Raw genomic sequence first — 17,582 nt, forward strand, 5'->3', positions numbered from 1 at the left:
ACCGTCCACAAATCTCTCCCTCTTTTCAATGAATGTGCATTATAGTAGCTATGATTTTTTTTCTTATCGTAGGTTTATCTTTGCATTATAGTTAAATACCCGACCCCGACTGCCATTAAAAAAAGAAAGAAAAAAACAAAGGCAGCATCGACATTTAGCAAGGATTAACATGTCATCATAGTAGCTCAGTCATTGAGAGAGAGAGAGAGAGAGAGAGAGAGAGAGAGAGGAGGTTGGCTGTGACTTTGTGAGGAGGGAATGAGGTTGCCGTGAGGTGTGTCATGGGGTGGCTGATGATAGGTTTATGTTTTTTTCTTTATTATTATTATTTTTTATATTTTAATTTATGTAGACTTAACGGTGTTAAGTTGGAGTTAATTATATGAGTTTTTATAATAAAAAAAGTAAAAATTTACCCTATACTTTTATAAATGTCAGTTTTTATAAAAACTTTCAAAAATAGCCAAAAACTCATCCAAAAAGACTTAAATACCCTTAAAACTAAAACCCACATAAACCCAAAAACCACAACTAAGATGGACTTGGGAATCAACAATGCAAATCTAAACTCATAATACCTCATGAATGACACCTCGATATAGCACCCGCAAGAACCTCCTCTTGTTTGGCCAAACTAGCAGAGTAAAGCGACGAGAAAGCAATATGTAAATATTTTGACTACTCCCTAACGCTTGTAGGAAGGAGTACAACACATCAAGCGAAGTCTTATTATTCAATTGGACTTAAACAGACTTGAAAAATTTGTTGTGATAGAGACATTTCCAAACCAAACCAGCCCTTATTATTCATTGGACTTAGAAAGATTGATGTGGGATCCAAAAAAGTTACTTTCATGTGTTTTATTCTGTTGGCTACTTTGACTTGAATATAAAAGTGTGTATTGAATGTGATCACTGCTCTGTACGGAGATCGAACCCACTCGTGCGATTTCCTTTTCCTAATGTTTATCGAATTCATCTAGAAAAAAATATCTAAAATAAAATAGTAGCGGTTTTATGTGGGTTTTAGTTTTGAGAGCATTTAAGTCTATTTAGGTGGATTTTGGCTATTTTTGATAAAAACTCTAATTATGTAGATGGATGTCAGAATTAAATAATTGACGTGTCATATCTTGAGTTGTTAGATTATTAGAATGGTTTAGATCTTGCGACACAAACACATTATCATGGTGCCATGGAGATTCAAACATGAAATCACTAATCTGCAAGCAAGATCCTTTTTAACTAGCCGAGACTCGTTGGCTCTTTTTATTTAATCTTTGGTTTTAATTTTAAAGTATTATAACAACTGAAAAAGGAGTTGATGAACTAAAATGAACCTCGAAGACAAATTTAGAAATTAGAAGTATTGCTCTAAACTTGTATTTAATGTGAATTCCTTTTCATCCCTAAAATTGACAGAAAATTAACAAAAGTAAAGAAAATAACATAACATGCGGCAAATAGTTGAGTTGATCGATGTTTAATATCAAACAAATAGGAAGCTTCCCTTCCCTTCCCGCCTCATACTGCCACCGCCACTTCCTGATCACATTTTATTCCATGAGTCGGTTCTCTTAACAGTAATAGTTTGTATTGTATCGGAGTGTTCGGTTTGGCTCGTACAATGCCTTGGTGGGATTTGGGATCGCTTTCTCGTCTTAAAAACTTCAGTGGCCTCTTTCAGGTTAGTGGGTTTTATGCTTTGATACTAAAGTTCGTGGCTTTAAGCTGGTATGGGATGCATATTACGGAAGTATATGGGTAAAATACCATGTAGGTTTGGCTGTTTTTGATGTAATTCAGTGTCGTTTTTGATGATTTGTTGTCTTTGCTCAAGTTAATGCGTTACTGATTGAACTGTGTGGTTATTCTATGAACAAAAGCTCACTTTCTTTTAGACAGACAGATTTTCCTTTTGCATACCAGGCTTCTTTGTCCCTTTAGTTTTGCAACCTATATATACTGTGATGGGTTTGTGCCATCTTTATATTATAAACTTTTAGTAGATGTTCTAAAGTGAAATAAATGGTGATGTTTAATTTTTGGATAATTTGTTTGAAGGTAAAAGTTGCTAGATAAGTGAAGGGTTGTTGTTTTGGGAATGAATGTTCCAAGGGATGTGGTGCTTTTTCTACAGTGCATATGACATTAGTTTGTTAGGCGATTGGATTGAACTAAAGATAATAAGCATGAAATACCAATTTACCATACTATTACTATCAAAATCAATGGTTTTTGCTTCTCCTCATACTTGAATTCAAAGTTTAGGTTTCTTAGTGTTTGTCTAGGTGATACAGGGATCTTGTAGGAAGGTGGATGTTAGATTGTTAGTACTTAGTATGTAGTTAGAGTAGATTGGCAAACTTTCTCTGCTGATTCCATAAATATTTCAAGCCCAGAATCAACAAAGTTCATATCCGTTACACGCAAAGGTTGAGTTCGGGATTAAGTCTAATGAATCGGTGCCCTGATATTTATCCCCCTGAAGGTTGATTTTCTTTTTTTGGGGTTATCTAGGATGTGTCAAGGAAGAAGCCGGAGATTTCTGCTGTTAATAGTGATTCATTTACACCCATTGACCTTCCATTGATAGGACACACACAGGGAGGATGAGGTATTTATTTTCTTTTGCTAAATTCTTGGTGCCGTGAGCATAGCTATATCTTGAGTTGATAAAATTTAAACCCCGCAGCACCCTTTTTTTTGTTTGGTGCGCAGAAGGGTTCAAGACAAAGTTAAATCACAGGTTTTTTCATTAAAACATAGGCTAAACTATATTTTTGGTCCCTGTAGTACGAGCCCAATCTCATTCTGTAGTTTCAGTTTAAACATTTATATGCCCTCCTAGTTTACTAATGTTTGCAAGCAGGTCCAAGATAACATTTCTGCCAACTTGGTTGACAAAATGGCATGGGTTAGTCATGTGGAAGGGAAAAGTATAATTAAACAATAGGTTTCAGCTTCCACCCATTAATTTTTTTTTTAATAATATCCTCAATCCCTAAATTTCCTTTTTCAGAATCCCTAATTTGTAAATGAAATCCTCTTCTCTTTCTCAAAATCATATGTAATAGAAGAGAGCTAAAAGTCATCACCTAACAAGCATCTGTTGGTCCACCTGGTTTGGATGTTTTGGGCACGGAGTTGGTGGCTGTCCGGGAAGGGTTATTGATGATGGGATACATGGGTTTTACTCGGTTTACCATTGGTCTTGATTCTCAAGAAGCTGTTTCTATTCTTAAAGATGGGTTGGATTGGTGGAGTAATATTGGTAATGTGGTGGAGGATGTTTGTCGGTTAATGGTTGATCGAGAGGTGGCTGGAGTGTTCTACCAACACCGGAAGGGTAATGGGGTGGCACATAGTCTAGCTCAGCATGGGTTGAGAGTGAGATCTCGACTTTTTTGGAAAGACCGTGCTCCTCCATGGTTAAGCATTCTTTTCGATAAGGATATAGCTATGGTGTAGTTCATTGTTTGTTTTTTGAGATCCGGTGGTACTCTTTTTCCTTGACCGGATTTTCCCCCATTGGGGGTTTTGGATGGCAAGGTTTTAATGAGGCCACTCTAACGCTCTCCGTTCATTTGTAAACTTTATCATTGGTTGGTGCTACGGTTGAATGAATCTTTCTATTTGATCCAAAAAAAAAAAAAAAACAAGCATGTGCCGTTTCGGCCAACCAATTTTACAGAAATGTAATTTTGGACCAATTGCAAACCTTACCAGGATACAAGTGCATATAATTTTAACTTAGAACTACAGGGATTAGTGGAATTGTGTCCAAAGTACATGGACATAATATAATTTAGCTGAAAGATACAATTATGATTCTCGTGTGATGTAGCTTCATTGGCTGGAATGTAAATTGATAAATAATGTGATGTATGATGGATTTCTTCCCTTGTTGACTGGATGGAATATATGTGGAAAATAGAATGTAAGAATAGATCTATTCCCTCCTTTCACTTATCCATTCTTTGAGATTTAAGACGAAGCAACATCTATCTGGTTCTCATATATAACTACATGATAATACTTGTAGGAATGAGAAAAGCCCTTTGTTTTTATTATCTTCGGCAGACATCAAGTTAATTTGCCACTCATTTTTGTTGCATAAACATTTTTTTGAGTTATATAAGTAACAGCGTTTTACCTTGTGACTATTCAACATGTGACTCAGTCCTGTCATCTTCTCAAGCACTAAGATTGGAATTCACGATTTTCTGTACGAGGTTGATTTTGATCCCACTTGAATGATGATGTACCGCATTGAATGAGTTGTGCTGTTATGCTTGGACCTCGTTGTTTATGCAGAAAAATTAAAAAAAAAAATCATGTTTGACACAGATGTGGGGTGTCTTACACATCTAAAAATTCAGACACAAATACTGGCCAATATATATGTGCATGTTTTGAATTTGTGAAAATCTATATGGCTTGTGCATAGCATAGTTGTTAACCACCCTTCCCCCCTCCAAAAAAAAATCTTAACTGAGAAAGAAAATTAAGTGATTATCTTTCCATTTGAGCATATATTTTCTTGGAAAAGAACCTATATGCCCTAAGGTATTATGAAAATATAGCCATGGGTTGTATCTTGAGAAAAATGCATAATGTTGATAATTCTGCACTCTTTTGAGGTAAAGGAAATTGAATTCCTTGTAAACATCCAAATGAGTGGCCAATGGTTGGACACAACGCAAGGTTCTAAGGTGTCCAACATGGAAATTTTTTTGAGGAAGAAGTGTCCTTAATATTGTAGGCTAGTACCTTTTCTGTGACGCATGAAAAGTTGAACCAAACAATAATCAAACTTTAACTTGTATCTAACGGTAAGGGAATGTCTCCTTCACATGTCTGGTGTTGATTATTTATACTATAATTTCTGCATCTTATTCAATGTAAGGGCAGCAATAGCAGTCCATATTATTATTCAACTCGGCTTCTTCATGCAGTGTTGATTGTATCTGTCTCTGGATTCTGACGCACCCTACACTGTTTCAGATAGTTGTTGCTTCTGTACAGATTATTTATGGTGGTTTTTGTTTCGATTTCAATGTTGGATGGCTGTTATTCCTAATAATGTGCCATCTTTATTGCATTTAGAGCTCACCTTCTGGATCTGTTTCCTGTTTTGTATTAGGATCATTCTCTTTGTGTTTATCGTGTGAGCTATATTTGTTTTCTTCTACTTGCCTTTTGTCGTGTTCGTAGCTTATTACATATTTTCTGGAATGTTGTTTTCTTCTGAAAACTTTTCCATTATGTTCACATGTAGTATCATTGTTTGGTTGTGTTGTTTTATAAAAGTGATAAAAGTATTTTCTTTAAAATCTTCTCTCTTTTCTGTGGCTGTGGTTCCCTTTATTTTTTTTTTCTACGCAGAATAAAATGCAGGAAGTTCAGCTTGGTTCACATACTGTAAGGTCCCATGGGATGACAGTTGCAAGGACACACATGCATGATTGGGTGATACTGATGCTTCTTGGGTTGATAGTTGTCATCCTGAATGTGATTCATCCCTTTTATCGCTTTGTTGGAAAAGATATGATGACTGATCTTAAATATCCCTTGAAAAGTAACACAGTGCCATTTTGGGCCGTTCCTGTAAGTTCTCGGTGTTCTGCTATTATCTTATGATCCCATATTTACAGATATAGTATTTGAGTACTGAACGGATGTGATGCCTCTCCCCGCCCCCATCTTGGAAGGTTAGATGTATGCAGTTGCACTGCCCATAGCGATTTTTCTCGTTGTCTATTTTCGTAGGAGAGATGTCTATGACCTTCACCATGCCATACTAGGTGATCAATTTTCTGACTATTGCTTTATTTTAAGTAAGATTGTCATCGGATCCCCCATTTGCTGAAGAAGATATAATAGAAAGACAGGAACTGATGTTTAGAAGTTGTTACTGCAGGTCTCTTATTCTCTGTTCTGGTAACTGGGGTTATTACAGATGCTATAAAAGATGCAGTTGGTCGACCCCGGCCAGACTTCTTTTGGCGCTGTTTTCCAGATGGAAAGGATGTATGGCATTCTAGGTTCACAGTTACTTTATTGTTATTGAAGGGCAGTCTTCTTTCAGCGGATTAATCTATGATTGGCAATGGAAGTTAATAACTAATTTCTTCTCAGGTGTACGATCAATTGGGAAATGTTGTATGCCATGGTAAGAAGAGTGTCATAAAGGAGGGGCACAAGAGTTTTCCAAGTGGCCATACTTCATGTAAGCAGCAGCGTACTGTCTGGTATTTTCTATAATTTACATGCCAACAAGAAAAAGATTTTATATTGTTGATAAATTATGGCATTATGAGGGAATGCATAATACGACTTGGTTGATCATGTGATACCAGCACTATATTTACCTGAATCTTTTGTAGACTTGTTAACTTTGAGGAAATTTGGGTACAATGTGCAGGGTCCTTTGCTGGTCTAGGATTTCTGTCACTGTATTTGTCGGGAAAAATAAAAGTATTTGACCGCAAAGGCCATGTCGCAAAGCTATGCATTGTTTTTCTTCCTCTACTTTTTGCATCACTAGTCGGCGTTTCTCTAGTAGATGACTACTGGCACCACTGGGAGGACGTGTTTGCTGGAGGTCTCCTAGGTTTGTGTCATAATGAATAATAACTAACTACTCACTGATCCTTATGTGGTCAATAACTATCATGGGAACATTTTTTTTCAGGATTTATAGTTGCTACATTTTGCTATCTGCAGTTCTTTCCACCCCCATATCATGCTCAAGGTACATTTTACTAAGCAAATTTTATATGGGTGTTTTTGTTTTGGGGTAATAGTTTCTAGAGATGTTGCTTTTATGGTGTTGTGACATTTTGTTAATAACATTTTCTTAGAATGATATTTTTTATGTTTCTTCTTTGTTGACAGAATTGATAACACAATTCCAATGGCATAGACGTGTTGCATTTTTTTCTTTGCTTATCAATGATGATGCTCCTTTAGTGGTCACTTCAGTCTTCTCTAGAACTGACCAGAAGTTTTGCTCATTGATGTCTGTCCATTGCATTTGTTTTGATGAGTGTGTGTGTAGGTGTCACAAATACAACTGGCAACTTAGAAAATATGTTCAGCATTTTAAGAGAATTGTCATTTGTACCATCGAAACAGATAACAATTAGGTATCAGACAGAGCCATTTCTCATACCCAAATGAACATAGGCCTTGTTCTAAATAGTGTTAATAATTTTGTAGTGATCTGATTTTCTGTACATCCATTTGTAGGTTGGGGCCCGTATGCTTACTTCCAGGTGTTGGAGGAGTCACGTTCGGTGACACAAGCAGCCACTATAGTAAGTGGGTGCAATGTGCCGGTCACAGAGGCTCAAGTTGAGAATCAAGAAGACGAAACTAGCATCCATGGATGCATGGGGTTATCATTAGCACGTAATTCTGGTTCGGCATTGGAAGAACTGGAATCTGGGAGGAGATAGTTTTGTACATGAAGTAAAGTTGGGAGCTCTCGGGTCGGGGATCGACTTCTGGCAGTGTACATTTTGTAGAGCAATGAGCTTGGTTTCAGGAATTTTTGAAGGATTCTGTTTATATTCATACTTAATATGATTGTTGGTATAAAAATTTTCTGCTAGTTTTTATTTATTTATTTTATAGTTTTAGCCCTTGGTATAACCTTTGCTTCATTGCTAAACTTCTCATCATATATGCCCAGCTGCCCACATGCATATTGAATGGATTAAGTTTTCATCCTAATGATCTGCAGACAAATGGAAACAAGCCCAAATGAGAGAAAGCAACACAAGCCCCAACCTTAGTTTTCGAGGAAGCAATAACTAAACAAAAATGTTACCTTAGTTTTCTTTTGGGGAGTTTAATTCACAACCCCAATTTGTTGAAACCACTTCTCTACCAAAAGTTTCCGCCAAAATTCCAGTTTTATCCCTCTTGTTGAAGCCTCCCCTTATCTTCTGGGTTGACATGAACGTTTGAAGAACATGATATAGAGTAATTTGTCCACCCTTACTAATCAAGTTCTTCTGTGTAACTATATTTAAAAGCATTTCTTATTTGTGAATATTTGACATGAAACAAATGAAACATTACCACAATAGTTGGTAACTAAAAGTTTCCATAGTAGCTCAGTCATTGAGAGAGAGAGAGAGAGGGAGGGAAAATAGGAGAGGAGGTTGGCTGTGACTTTGTGAGGAGGGAATGAGGTTGTCGTGAGGTGTGTCATGGGTGGCTGATAGGTTTATGTTTTTTTCTTTATTGTTTTTTTATATTAATATTTTAATTTATTTGGACTTAACGATGTTAAGTTGGGGTTAATTATATGAGTTTCTTATTATTCATTGGACTTAGAAAGCTTGATGTGGGATCCAAAAAAGTTACTTTGATGTGTTTTATTCTGTTGGCTACTTTGACTTGAAGGGGCTGCATTTGGGGCTGAGGATGGGAGGAATGGAATGGAATGGAAAGTTAGAAGATCGAACCCACTCGTGCGATTTCCTTTTCCTAATGTTTACCGAATTCATCCAGAAAAATAAATATCTAAAATCAAATAGTAGCAGTTTTATGTGGGTTTTAGTTTTGAGGGCATTTAAGTCCGTGGATTTAGGCTGAGTCGGTTCTCTGAACATGCGGCAAATAGTTGAGTTGATCGATTAAAATATCAAACAAATAGGAAACTTCCCTTCCCTTCCCCACATCGTACTGCCACTGCCACTGCCACTTTCCTGGTCACATTTTATTCCAAGAGTCGGTTCTCTTAACAGTAATAGTTTGTATTGTATCGGAGTGTTTGGTTTGGCTCGTACAATGCCTTGGTGGGATTTGCGATCGCTTACTCGTCTTAAAAACTTCAGTGGCCGCTTTCAGGTTAGTGGGTTTTATGCTTTTATACTAAAGTTCGTGGCTTTAAGCTGGTATGGGATGCATATTACGGAAGTATATGGGTAAAATACCATGTGGGTTTGGCTGTTTTGATGTAATTCAGTGTCGTTTTGGATGATTTGTTGTCTTTGCTCAAGTTAATGCGTTACTGATTGAACTGTGTGGTTATTCTATGAACAAAAGCTCACTTTCTTTTAGACAGATAGATTTTCCTTTTGCATACCAGGCTTCTTTGTCCCTTTAGTTTTGCAACCTATATATACTGTGATGGGTTTGTGCCATCTTTATATTATAAACTTTTAGTAGATGTTCTAAAGTGAAATAAATGGTGATGTTTAATTTTTGGATAATTTGTTTGAAGGTAAAAGTTGCTAGATAAGTGAAGGTTGGTTGTTTTGGGAATGAATGTTCCAAGGGATGAGAGTCTATTGTACTGCTAATCAACCTGGAACTTTAGAATGTTGAACTGTTCAATAACTTTAGACTTCAAATGGAAATTTCCAGTTGACTGCTAGAATGCTTCAATCCATCAGCCTTACCACCAAAAACCCAAAAAGAGAGATAGAAAAAAATAAAACGAAAATGATCTATTAGTTGGACTAGTGTTACTAGTACATCCCCCCACCTCCACTTCTGATGTTCTCTTTAGAGTAACAAAATATTTGGGTTGCGGTTCAATGATAAAGTTTTTGACTGCTATAGCTCATTGTTGTACATTAGGTTTATGTAAGGGAATGGTAGAACGGATTTTCAAAGCCTTAGAAGCTGCTTCGTAAACGTTGTTATTAATTACAGCCTCATCATTATGCTCGTTCCTTCTTTCTTTATGCTTGAGAAGATTTTTTCTGCTGTTTCTTCTGTCTCCTTATATTGTTCAAAGGAACTTGTAATTAATCAATAATTTGTTCTTTCTTGCTCTGCTTTTCCTGGACAGTCCTAGATACTGTGCTTCCAACTGTAGTTTCTTTGGGCTATGTGCCATTATTATTCCGGATTGATGTACCTTGTGATGACATAATGGATTACTTAGTATGCGGATTTTAGTCAACATAATTTTTAGTCGCTGTGCATCTAAAGATACTGAATTGTGTGCCATAGATTTATCTCTCTGTGTAGCGAACTCTTCCCATTTTATTTTTTTGGGTAACAGAAAATGAGTGGTGCTTTTTCTACAGTGCATATGCCATTAGTTTGTTAGGTGATTGGATTGAACTAAAGATAGTAAGCATGAAATACCAATTTACCATACTATTACTATATGTATTGTCAAACACAAACAAACCCCACACATGACACATGATTCAAACATTCACATCATGAGAAGTGATTTCCAGTTTTCATGCGAACTTCACATTCTTAAGAACGATTTAAAATAGATATCAAAATCAATGCTTTTCGCTTCTCCTCATACTTGAATTCAAAGTTTAGGTTTCTTAGTGTTTGTCTAGGTTATACAGGGATCTTGTAGGAAGGTGGATGTTAGATTGTTAGTACTTAGTATGTAGTTAGAGTAGATTGGCAAACTTTCTCTGCTGATTCCATAAATATTTCAAGCCCAGAATCAACAAAGTTCATATCCGTTACACGCAAAGGTTGAGTTCGGGATTAAGTCTAATGAATCTGGTGCCTTGATATTTATCTCCCTGAAGGTTGATTTTCTTTTTTTGGGGTTATCTAGGATGTGTCAAGGGAGAAGCCGGAGATTTCTGCTGTTAATAGTGATTCATTTACACCCATTGACCTTCCATTGATAGGACACAGGAAGGATGAGGTATTTATTTTCTTTTGCTAAATTCTTGGTGCAGTGAGCATAGCTATATCTTGGGTTGATAAAATTTAAAACCCGCAGCACCCTTTTTTGTTTTGTTTGTTGCGCAGAAGGGTTCAAGACAAAGTTAAATCACAGTTTTTTTCCTTAAAACATAGGCTAAACTATATTTTTGGTCACTGTAGTACGATCCCAATCTCATTCTGTAGTTTCAGTTTAAACATTTATATGCCCTCCTAGTTTACTAATGTTTGCAATCGGGTCCAAGATAACATTTCTGCCAACTTGGTTGACAAAATGGCATGGGTTAGTCATGTGGAAGGGAAAAGTATAATTAAAGATTAGGTTTCAGCTTCCACCCATTAATTCTTTTTTAATAATATCCTCAATACCTAAATTTCCTTTTCGAAATCCCTAATTTGTAAATGAAATCCTCTTCTGTCTCTCAAAATCATATGTAATAGAAGAGATCTAAAAGTCATCACCTAAGAAGCATGTGCTGTTTCGGCCAACCAATTTGACAGAAATGTAATTTTGGACCAAATGCAAACCTTTCCAGGCTACAAGTGCATATAATTTTAACTTAGAACTACAGGGATTAGTGGAATTGTGCCCAAAGTACATGGACAAAATATAATTTAGCTGAAAGATACAATTGTGATTCTCGTGTGATGTAGCTTCATTGGCTGGAATGTAAATTGATAAATAATGTGATGTATGATGGATTTCTTCCCTTGTTGACTGGATGGAATATATCTGGAAAATAGAATGTAAGAATAGATCTATTCCCTCCTTTCACTTATCCATTCTTTGAGATTTAAGACGAAGCAACAACTATCTGTTCTCATATATAAATACATGATAATACTTGTAGGAATGAGAAAAGCCCTTTGTTTTTGTTATCTTCGGCAGGAATCAAGTTAATTTGCCACTCATTTTTGTTGCATAAACATTTTAATTGTTTGAAAGTTATTGAGTTATATTAGTAACAGCATTTTACCGTGTGACCATTCAACATGTGCGTCAGTCCTGTCATCTTCTCAAGCACTAAGATTGGAATTCATGATTTTCTATACAAGGTTGATTTTGATCTCACATGAATGATGATGTACCACACTGAATGAGTTGTGCAGTTATGCTTGGACCTCATCGTTTATGCAGACAAATGAAAAAAAATCATGTTTGACACAGTTGTGGGGTGTCTCACACATCTAAAAATTCAGACACAAGTACTGGCCAATATATATGTGCATGTTTTGAATTTGTGAAAGTCTATGTGGCTTGTGCATAGCATATCCTTAATATTGTAGGCTAGTACCTTTTCTGTGACGCATGAAAAGTTGAACCAAACAATAATCAAACATTAACTTGTATCTAACGGTAAGGGGAATGTCTCCTTCACATGTCTGGTATTGATTATTTATATTATAATTTCTGCATCGTACTCGATGTAAGAGCAGCAATAGCAGTCCATATTATTATTCAACTCGGCTTCTTGATGCAGTGTTGATTGTATCCGTCTTGGGATTCTGACACACCCTACACTGTTTCAGAGAGTTGTTGCTTCTGTACAGTTTATTTATGGTCGTTTTTGTTTCGATTTCATCTTCTGGCAGGGTTTACCAACTTATGCAATCCACAGCTCATTTGCTCTAATGGTTCATAATTTTGTGGTCATTTCAATGTTGGATGGCTTTATTCCTAATAATGTGCCATCTTTATTGCATTTAGAGCTCACCTTGTGGATCTGTTTCCTGTTTTGTATTAGGATCATTCTCTTTGTGTTTATCATGTGAGCTATATTTGTTTTCTTCTACTTGCCTTTTATTGTGTTCGTAGCTTATTACATATTTTCTGGAATGTTGTTTTCTTCTGAAAACTTTTCCTTTATGTTCGCATGTAGTATCATTGTTTGGTTGTGTTATTTATAAAATGTGATAAAAGTATTTTCTTTAAAATCTTCTCACTTTTCTGTGGCTGTGGTTGCGTTTTGTTTTTTTTGTTTTTTTCTATGCAGAATAAAATGCAGGAAGTTCAGCTTGGTTCGCATACTGTAAGGTCCCATGGGATGACAGTTGCAAGGACACACATGCATGATTGGGTGATACTAATGCTTCTTGGGTTGATAGTTGTCATCCTGAATGTGATTCATCCCTTTTATCGTTTTGTTGGAAAAGATATGATGACTGATCTTAAATATCCCTTGAAAAGTAACACAGTGCCTGTTTGGGCCGTTCCTGTAAGTTCTCGGTGTTCTGCTATTATCTTATGATCCCGTATTTACAGATATAGTATTTGAGTACTGAACTGATGTGATGCCTCGCCCTGCCCCCATCTTGGAGGGTTAGATGTATGCAGTTGCACTGCCCATAGCAATTTTTTTCGTTGTCTATTTTCGTAGGAGAGATGTCTATGACCTTCACCATGCCATACTAGGTGATCAATTTTCTGACTTTTGCTTTATTTTAAGAAAGATTGTCATCGGATACCCCATTTGCTGAAGAAGATACAATAGAAAGACAGGAACTGATGTTTAGAAGTTGTTACTGCAGGTCTCTTATTCTCTGTTCTGATAACTGGGGTTATTACAGATGCTATAAAAGATGCAGTTGGTCGACCCCGGCCAGACTTCTTTTGGCGCTGTTTTCCAGATGGAAAGGATGTATGGCATTCTAGGTTCTCAGTTACTTTATTGTTATTGAAGGGCAGTCTTCTTTTAGCGGATTAATCTATGATTGGCAATGGAAATTAATAACTAATTTCTTCTCAGGTGTACGATCAATTGGGAAATGTTGTATGCCATGGTAAGAAGAGTGTCATAAAGGAGGGGCACAAGAGTTTTCCAAGTGGCCATACTTCATGTAAGCAGCAGCGTACTGTCTGGTATTTTCTATAATTTACATGCCAACAAGAAAAAGATTTTATATTGTTGATAAATTATGGCATTATGAGGGAATGCATAATACGACTTGGTTGATCATGTGATACCAGCACTATATTTACCTGAATCTTTTGTAGACTTGTTAACTTTGAGGAAATTTGGGTACAATGTGCAGGGTCCTTTGCTGGTCTAGGATTTCTGTCACTGTATTTGTCGGGAAAAATAAAAGTATTTGACCGCAAAGGCCATGTCGCAAAGCTATGCATTGTTTTTCTTCCTCTACTTTTTGCATCACTAGTCGGCGTTTCTCGAATAGATGACTACTGGCACCACTGGGAGGACGTGTTTGCTGGAGGTCTCCTAGGTTTGTGTCATAATGAATAATAACTAACTACTCACTGATCCTTACGTGGTCAATAACTACCATGGAAACATTTTTTTTCAGGATTTATAGTTGCTACATTTTGCTATCTGCAGTTCTTTCCACCCCCATATCATGCTCAAGGTACATTTTACTAAGAAAATTTTATATGGGTGTTTTTGTTTTGGGGAAATAGTTTCTAGAGATGTTGCTTTTATGGTGTTGTGACATTTTGTTAATAACATTTTCTTAGAATGATATTTTTTATGTTTCTTCTTTGTTGACAGAATTGATAACACAATTGCAATGGCGTAGACGTGATACATTTTTTTCTTTGCTTATCAATGATGATGCTCCTTTAGTGGTCACTTTAGTCTTCTCTAATACTGACCAGAAGTTTTGCTCATTGATGTCTGTCCATTGCATTTGTTTTGATGAGTTGTGTGTAGGTGTCACAAATACAACTGGCAACTTAGAAAATATGTTCAGCATTTTAAGAGAATTGCCATTTGTTAATTTGGTAATTTGGCTCGGCATTTTAAGAGAATTGCCATTTGTACCATGGAAATAGATAACAATTAGGTATCAGACAGACGGTCATTTCTCATACCCAAATGAACGTAGGCCTTGTTCTAAATTGTGTTAATAATTTTGTAGTGATCTGATTTTCTGTACATCCATTTGTAGGTTGGGGCCCTTATGCTTACTTCCAGGTGTTGGAGGAGTCACGTTCGGTGACACAAGCAGCCACTATAGTAAATGGGTGCAATCCAGAGGCTCGGGTTGAGAATCAAGAAGACGAAACTAGCATCCATGGATGCATGGGGTTAGCATTAGCACATAATTCTGGTTCGGCATTGGAAGAACTGGAATCTGGGAGGTGATAGTTTTGCACACGAAGGTTACTTTAAAGTTTGGAGTTCCCGGGGATTGACTCCTGGCAGTGTACATTTTGTAGAGTAATGCCACGAACATAAATTGATAGGAACTGCACCTTCTCTTCCAAGCTTGGTTTCAGGAATTTTTGAAGGATTCTGTTTATGTTCATACTTAATATGATTGTTGGTATATAAATTTTCTACTAGTATTTTATTTATTTTTATAGTTTTAGCCCTTGGTATAACCTTTGCTTCATTGCCAAACTTCTCACCATATATGCCCAGCTGCCCACATGCATATTGAATGAAGGTTTTCATCCTAATGATATGCAGACAAATGGAAACAAGCCCAAATGAGAGAGAGCAACACAAGCCCCAATTTGTTACCTTAGTTATCGAGGAAGCAATAACTAAACAAAAATGTTACCTTAGTTTTCTTTTGGGGAGTTTAATTGACAACCCAAATTTGTTGAAACCACTTCTCTACCAAAAATTTCCTCCAAAATTCCAGTTTTATACCTCTCGATGAAGCCTCCCCTTATCTCCTGGGTTGACATGAACGTTTGAAGAACATGATAAAGAGTAATTTGCCCACCCTTATTAATCAAGTTCTTCTGTGTAACCACGTTTGAAGAACACGAAACAAATGAAACACTGCTATATCAGTTTGTAACTAAAAGTTGGCGTAATGGGTTGGTGTATCTAGTATTACTCTTACCCCTCTTTTTTTTAATAATTAAAAACAAATATATTCTTAGTTTTTTAATTATAAAAATATTGTCTAAGGGGCTAATTAATGTAATTGATTCTGTTTTCGATACACGGCTAATTGAGATAAGGATGGTTCTACATATGGTATGTAGACTTTACTTTTTATTTACCTTAACCAAAAAAAATAAAAATAAAAATTCAGGAATTAATTATGATTGAGCACAATGAGATTATGTAGTGAACCGCAAGCAAACCACTCTGCTATATAGGTAAAGTAATCTCCAGTTTTTTTAGATCTCACAAAACAGAAGGGAGGTTTAAGAAGCCATTTTCTGTTCTCGAAACAGCAAAAGTTCTTAGAAGCCATTTAAGTGAAGGTACCTACTTTCTTCAATTTCTATATTCTCTTCTCTTTACTTGATGTATTACGTCCATACATGTTTCTTTTAGTTTGCACATCCCTTTAAATGAGTTTTCCCATACGTGGGATCGAAACGCTTTCGTTAATTAAGTGCAATTGATTAATTACTTGTGATGATATGTATGAAACATTTGTTCCATGAGAAGTCTGTAGCGTGCTGTTGATCCAAACACATGCTTTAGGTTTATTTATTTTATTTTCCACCTATTTCATTTCATGTTTTAACTAGTTTTCTTGAGCTTTGTTTTACATCACTCTTTTTCCTTTGAACTGTAAATACTACGTTTTGTCTTTTGTTCATCCTTTGTGATGAATCAGTTTATTAAATCATATTGAATCATATTATTACATACAATTTTTTTTTAAAAATCAATGAAACAATCAGAACAAAGAAAATCCAATTTTGAGGGTGTACGAGGCTATATTTATGAAACATATACACTGCTCATCTTACATTTTTTTGTTTTTGTTTAGAGCAGAAGAATTAATATGGGCCGTGGAAGGCTGAAGATGGAACTGATAGCCAATGAACGAGCTCGAAAAACAACATTTCAGAAGAGAAGGAAGGGCATGATGAAGAAGGCCTACGAGTTTTCAACTCTTTGCGAATTAGATGTCTGCATGATCATCTATGGCCCTAAACAGACTGATCGGCCTCCTGAACTCCACACATGGCCCGAAAACCGCGACGAGGTTGACCACATAATCAACAAGTACAAGGCCAGCACCATGCACAAACCAGCCAAGAAAACCTTCGATTTGTCTGACTTGTTGAGGGACCGAAAAACCAAGGTCCATGTTGACATCTACAGAGCGCGGAAGGAGATGTACGAGGCCAAGTATCCAACATGGGATGAACGTATTGAAAGTTTCTCCGAAAATCAACTGGAGGCGCTTCTGAATGCGTTGGACACAAAGCTCGAGTCTGGCAAGAGGACATTACTTAACAAGAGGAAACAATCTGCTGAATGCCATCAGCATCAAATACATTGCATGGGAAAAGCAGCACCAAACAAAATAATGTTAATGGGTGGAAACCCTAATAATAATATCATTGGTGAATCATCAAGTCAAAAGCAGCCTCGTAACTATTTCATGCAAGGCCATGTACATGAGGAGGACCAAAAGCCTATGAGATCTTTGAGTAATAATATGGTGGATATGCATCCAGTCTCATCATTTGATCATCATCATCATCATCAGTCGTCTGATCAAATGCTTCAACTTGACAATTCAAATGAATATTTGAATAGTCTTATGGCTCATAATCCGGGTCCCTTGGCAATGTGGATGTTGATGGAGAGCAACTATAACTATAGTACTCTTCAGTTCAGCTCAGGGGCTTCCAGCAGTGCTCATTCTCAATCACCATTGGAGGGGTATGAAAGTAATTTCAATGATCCAATGATGCAGTCGACGATGGAGAATATGAATATGAACATGATGATGTTAAATGGTAACATTAATCCTCCAAGTTCCTCATCCATGAGCCAGTACTATGCTCGGCTAATGCAGCCAGCTGTGCCCTACATGCAGCAGTATCCGATGATGCCGGCGGCCGGTGTTTCGTCTCATCAAGTTCAAGTGCATGCTTCTCAAGGCAAAGATGAACCGTACGAAGATATCAACCAATATGTGGTCATGAATAACAGGATGGGTTTGACGAATATTTGTGATAATTAG

At 36.5% G+C, this 17,582-nt stretch overlaps 3 protein-coding genes across 6 annotated transcripts; all 3 read left to right on the top strand.

Annotated features, from left to right (window-relative positions):
* Positions 1-1,420: 1,420 nt before the first annotated feature.
* LOC110774405 (lipid phosphate phosphatase 2-like) lies at positions 1,421-8,864 on the top strand. Of its 3 annotated transcripts, none has more exons than XM_088250159.1 (8): positions 1,421-1,686; positions 5,388-5,609; positions 5,719-5,806; positions 5,923-6,032; positions 6,141-6,231; positions 6,427-6,615; positions 6,697-6,756; positions 7,254-8,864. In XM_088250159.1, exons 1-8 carry the CDS (start codon positions 1,627-1,629, stop codon positions 7,460-7,462), a joined length of 1,029 nt encoding a protein of 342 aa, XP_088106285.1. In that variant the 5' UTR covers positions 1,421-1,626; the 3' UTR covers positions 7,463-8,864. The 3 variants fall into 3 exon arrangements, with proteins under 3 accessions (XP_088106285.1, XP_088106286.1, XP_088106284.1); XM_088250160.1 differs by lacking the exon at positions 1,421-1,686 and adding an exon at positions 2,530-2,616; XM_088250158.1 differs by lacking the exon at positions 1,421-1,686 and adding an exon at positions 7,063-7,150.
* On the top strand, positions 8,728-14,985 carry LOC110774404 (lipid phosphate phosphatase 2). Of its 2 annotated transcripts, XM_021978934.2 has the most exons (9): positions 8,730-8,864; positions 10,558-10,650; positions 12,665-12,886; positions 12,996-13,083; positions 13,200-13,309; positions 13,418-13,508; positions 13,704-13,892; positions 13,974-14,033; positions 14,577-14,985. In XM_021978934.2, the coding sequence occupies exons 1-9, from the start codon at positions 8,805-8,807 to the stop codon at positions 14,771-14,773; spliced, it is 1,110 nt and encodes a 369-aa protein (XP_021834626.2). In that variant the 5' UTR covers positions 8,730-8,804; the 3' UTR covers positions 14,774-14,985. The 2 variants fall into 2 exon arrangements, with proteins under 2 accessions (XP_021834627.2, XP_021834626.2); XM_021978935.2 differs by lacking the exon at positions 10,558-10,650 and having other exon boundaries at positions 8,728-8,864.
* A 1,478-nt stretch (positions 14,986-16,463) lies between these two features.
* LOC110774400 (uncharacterized) lies at positions 16,464-17,582 on the top strand. The gene has a single exon (XM_021978929.2). The coding sequence runs from the start codon at positions 16,470-16,472 to the stop codon at positions 17,580-17,582; it is 1,113 nt and encodes a 370-aa protein (XP_021834621.2). The 5' UTR covers positions 16,464-16,469.

Source organism: Prunus avium, chromosome 3 (assembly GCF_965620075.1).
Source record: "Prunus avium chromosome 3, drPruAviu1.hap1.1, whole genome shotgun sequence".
NCBI lineage: Eukaryota > Viridiplantae > Streptophyta > Magnoliopsida > Rosales > Rosaceae > Prunus > Prunus avium.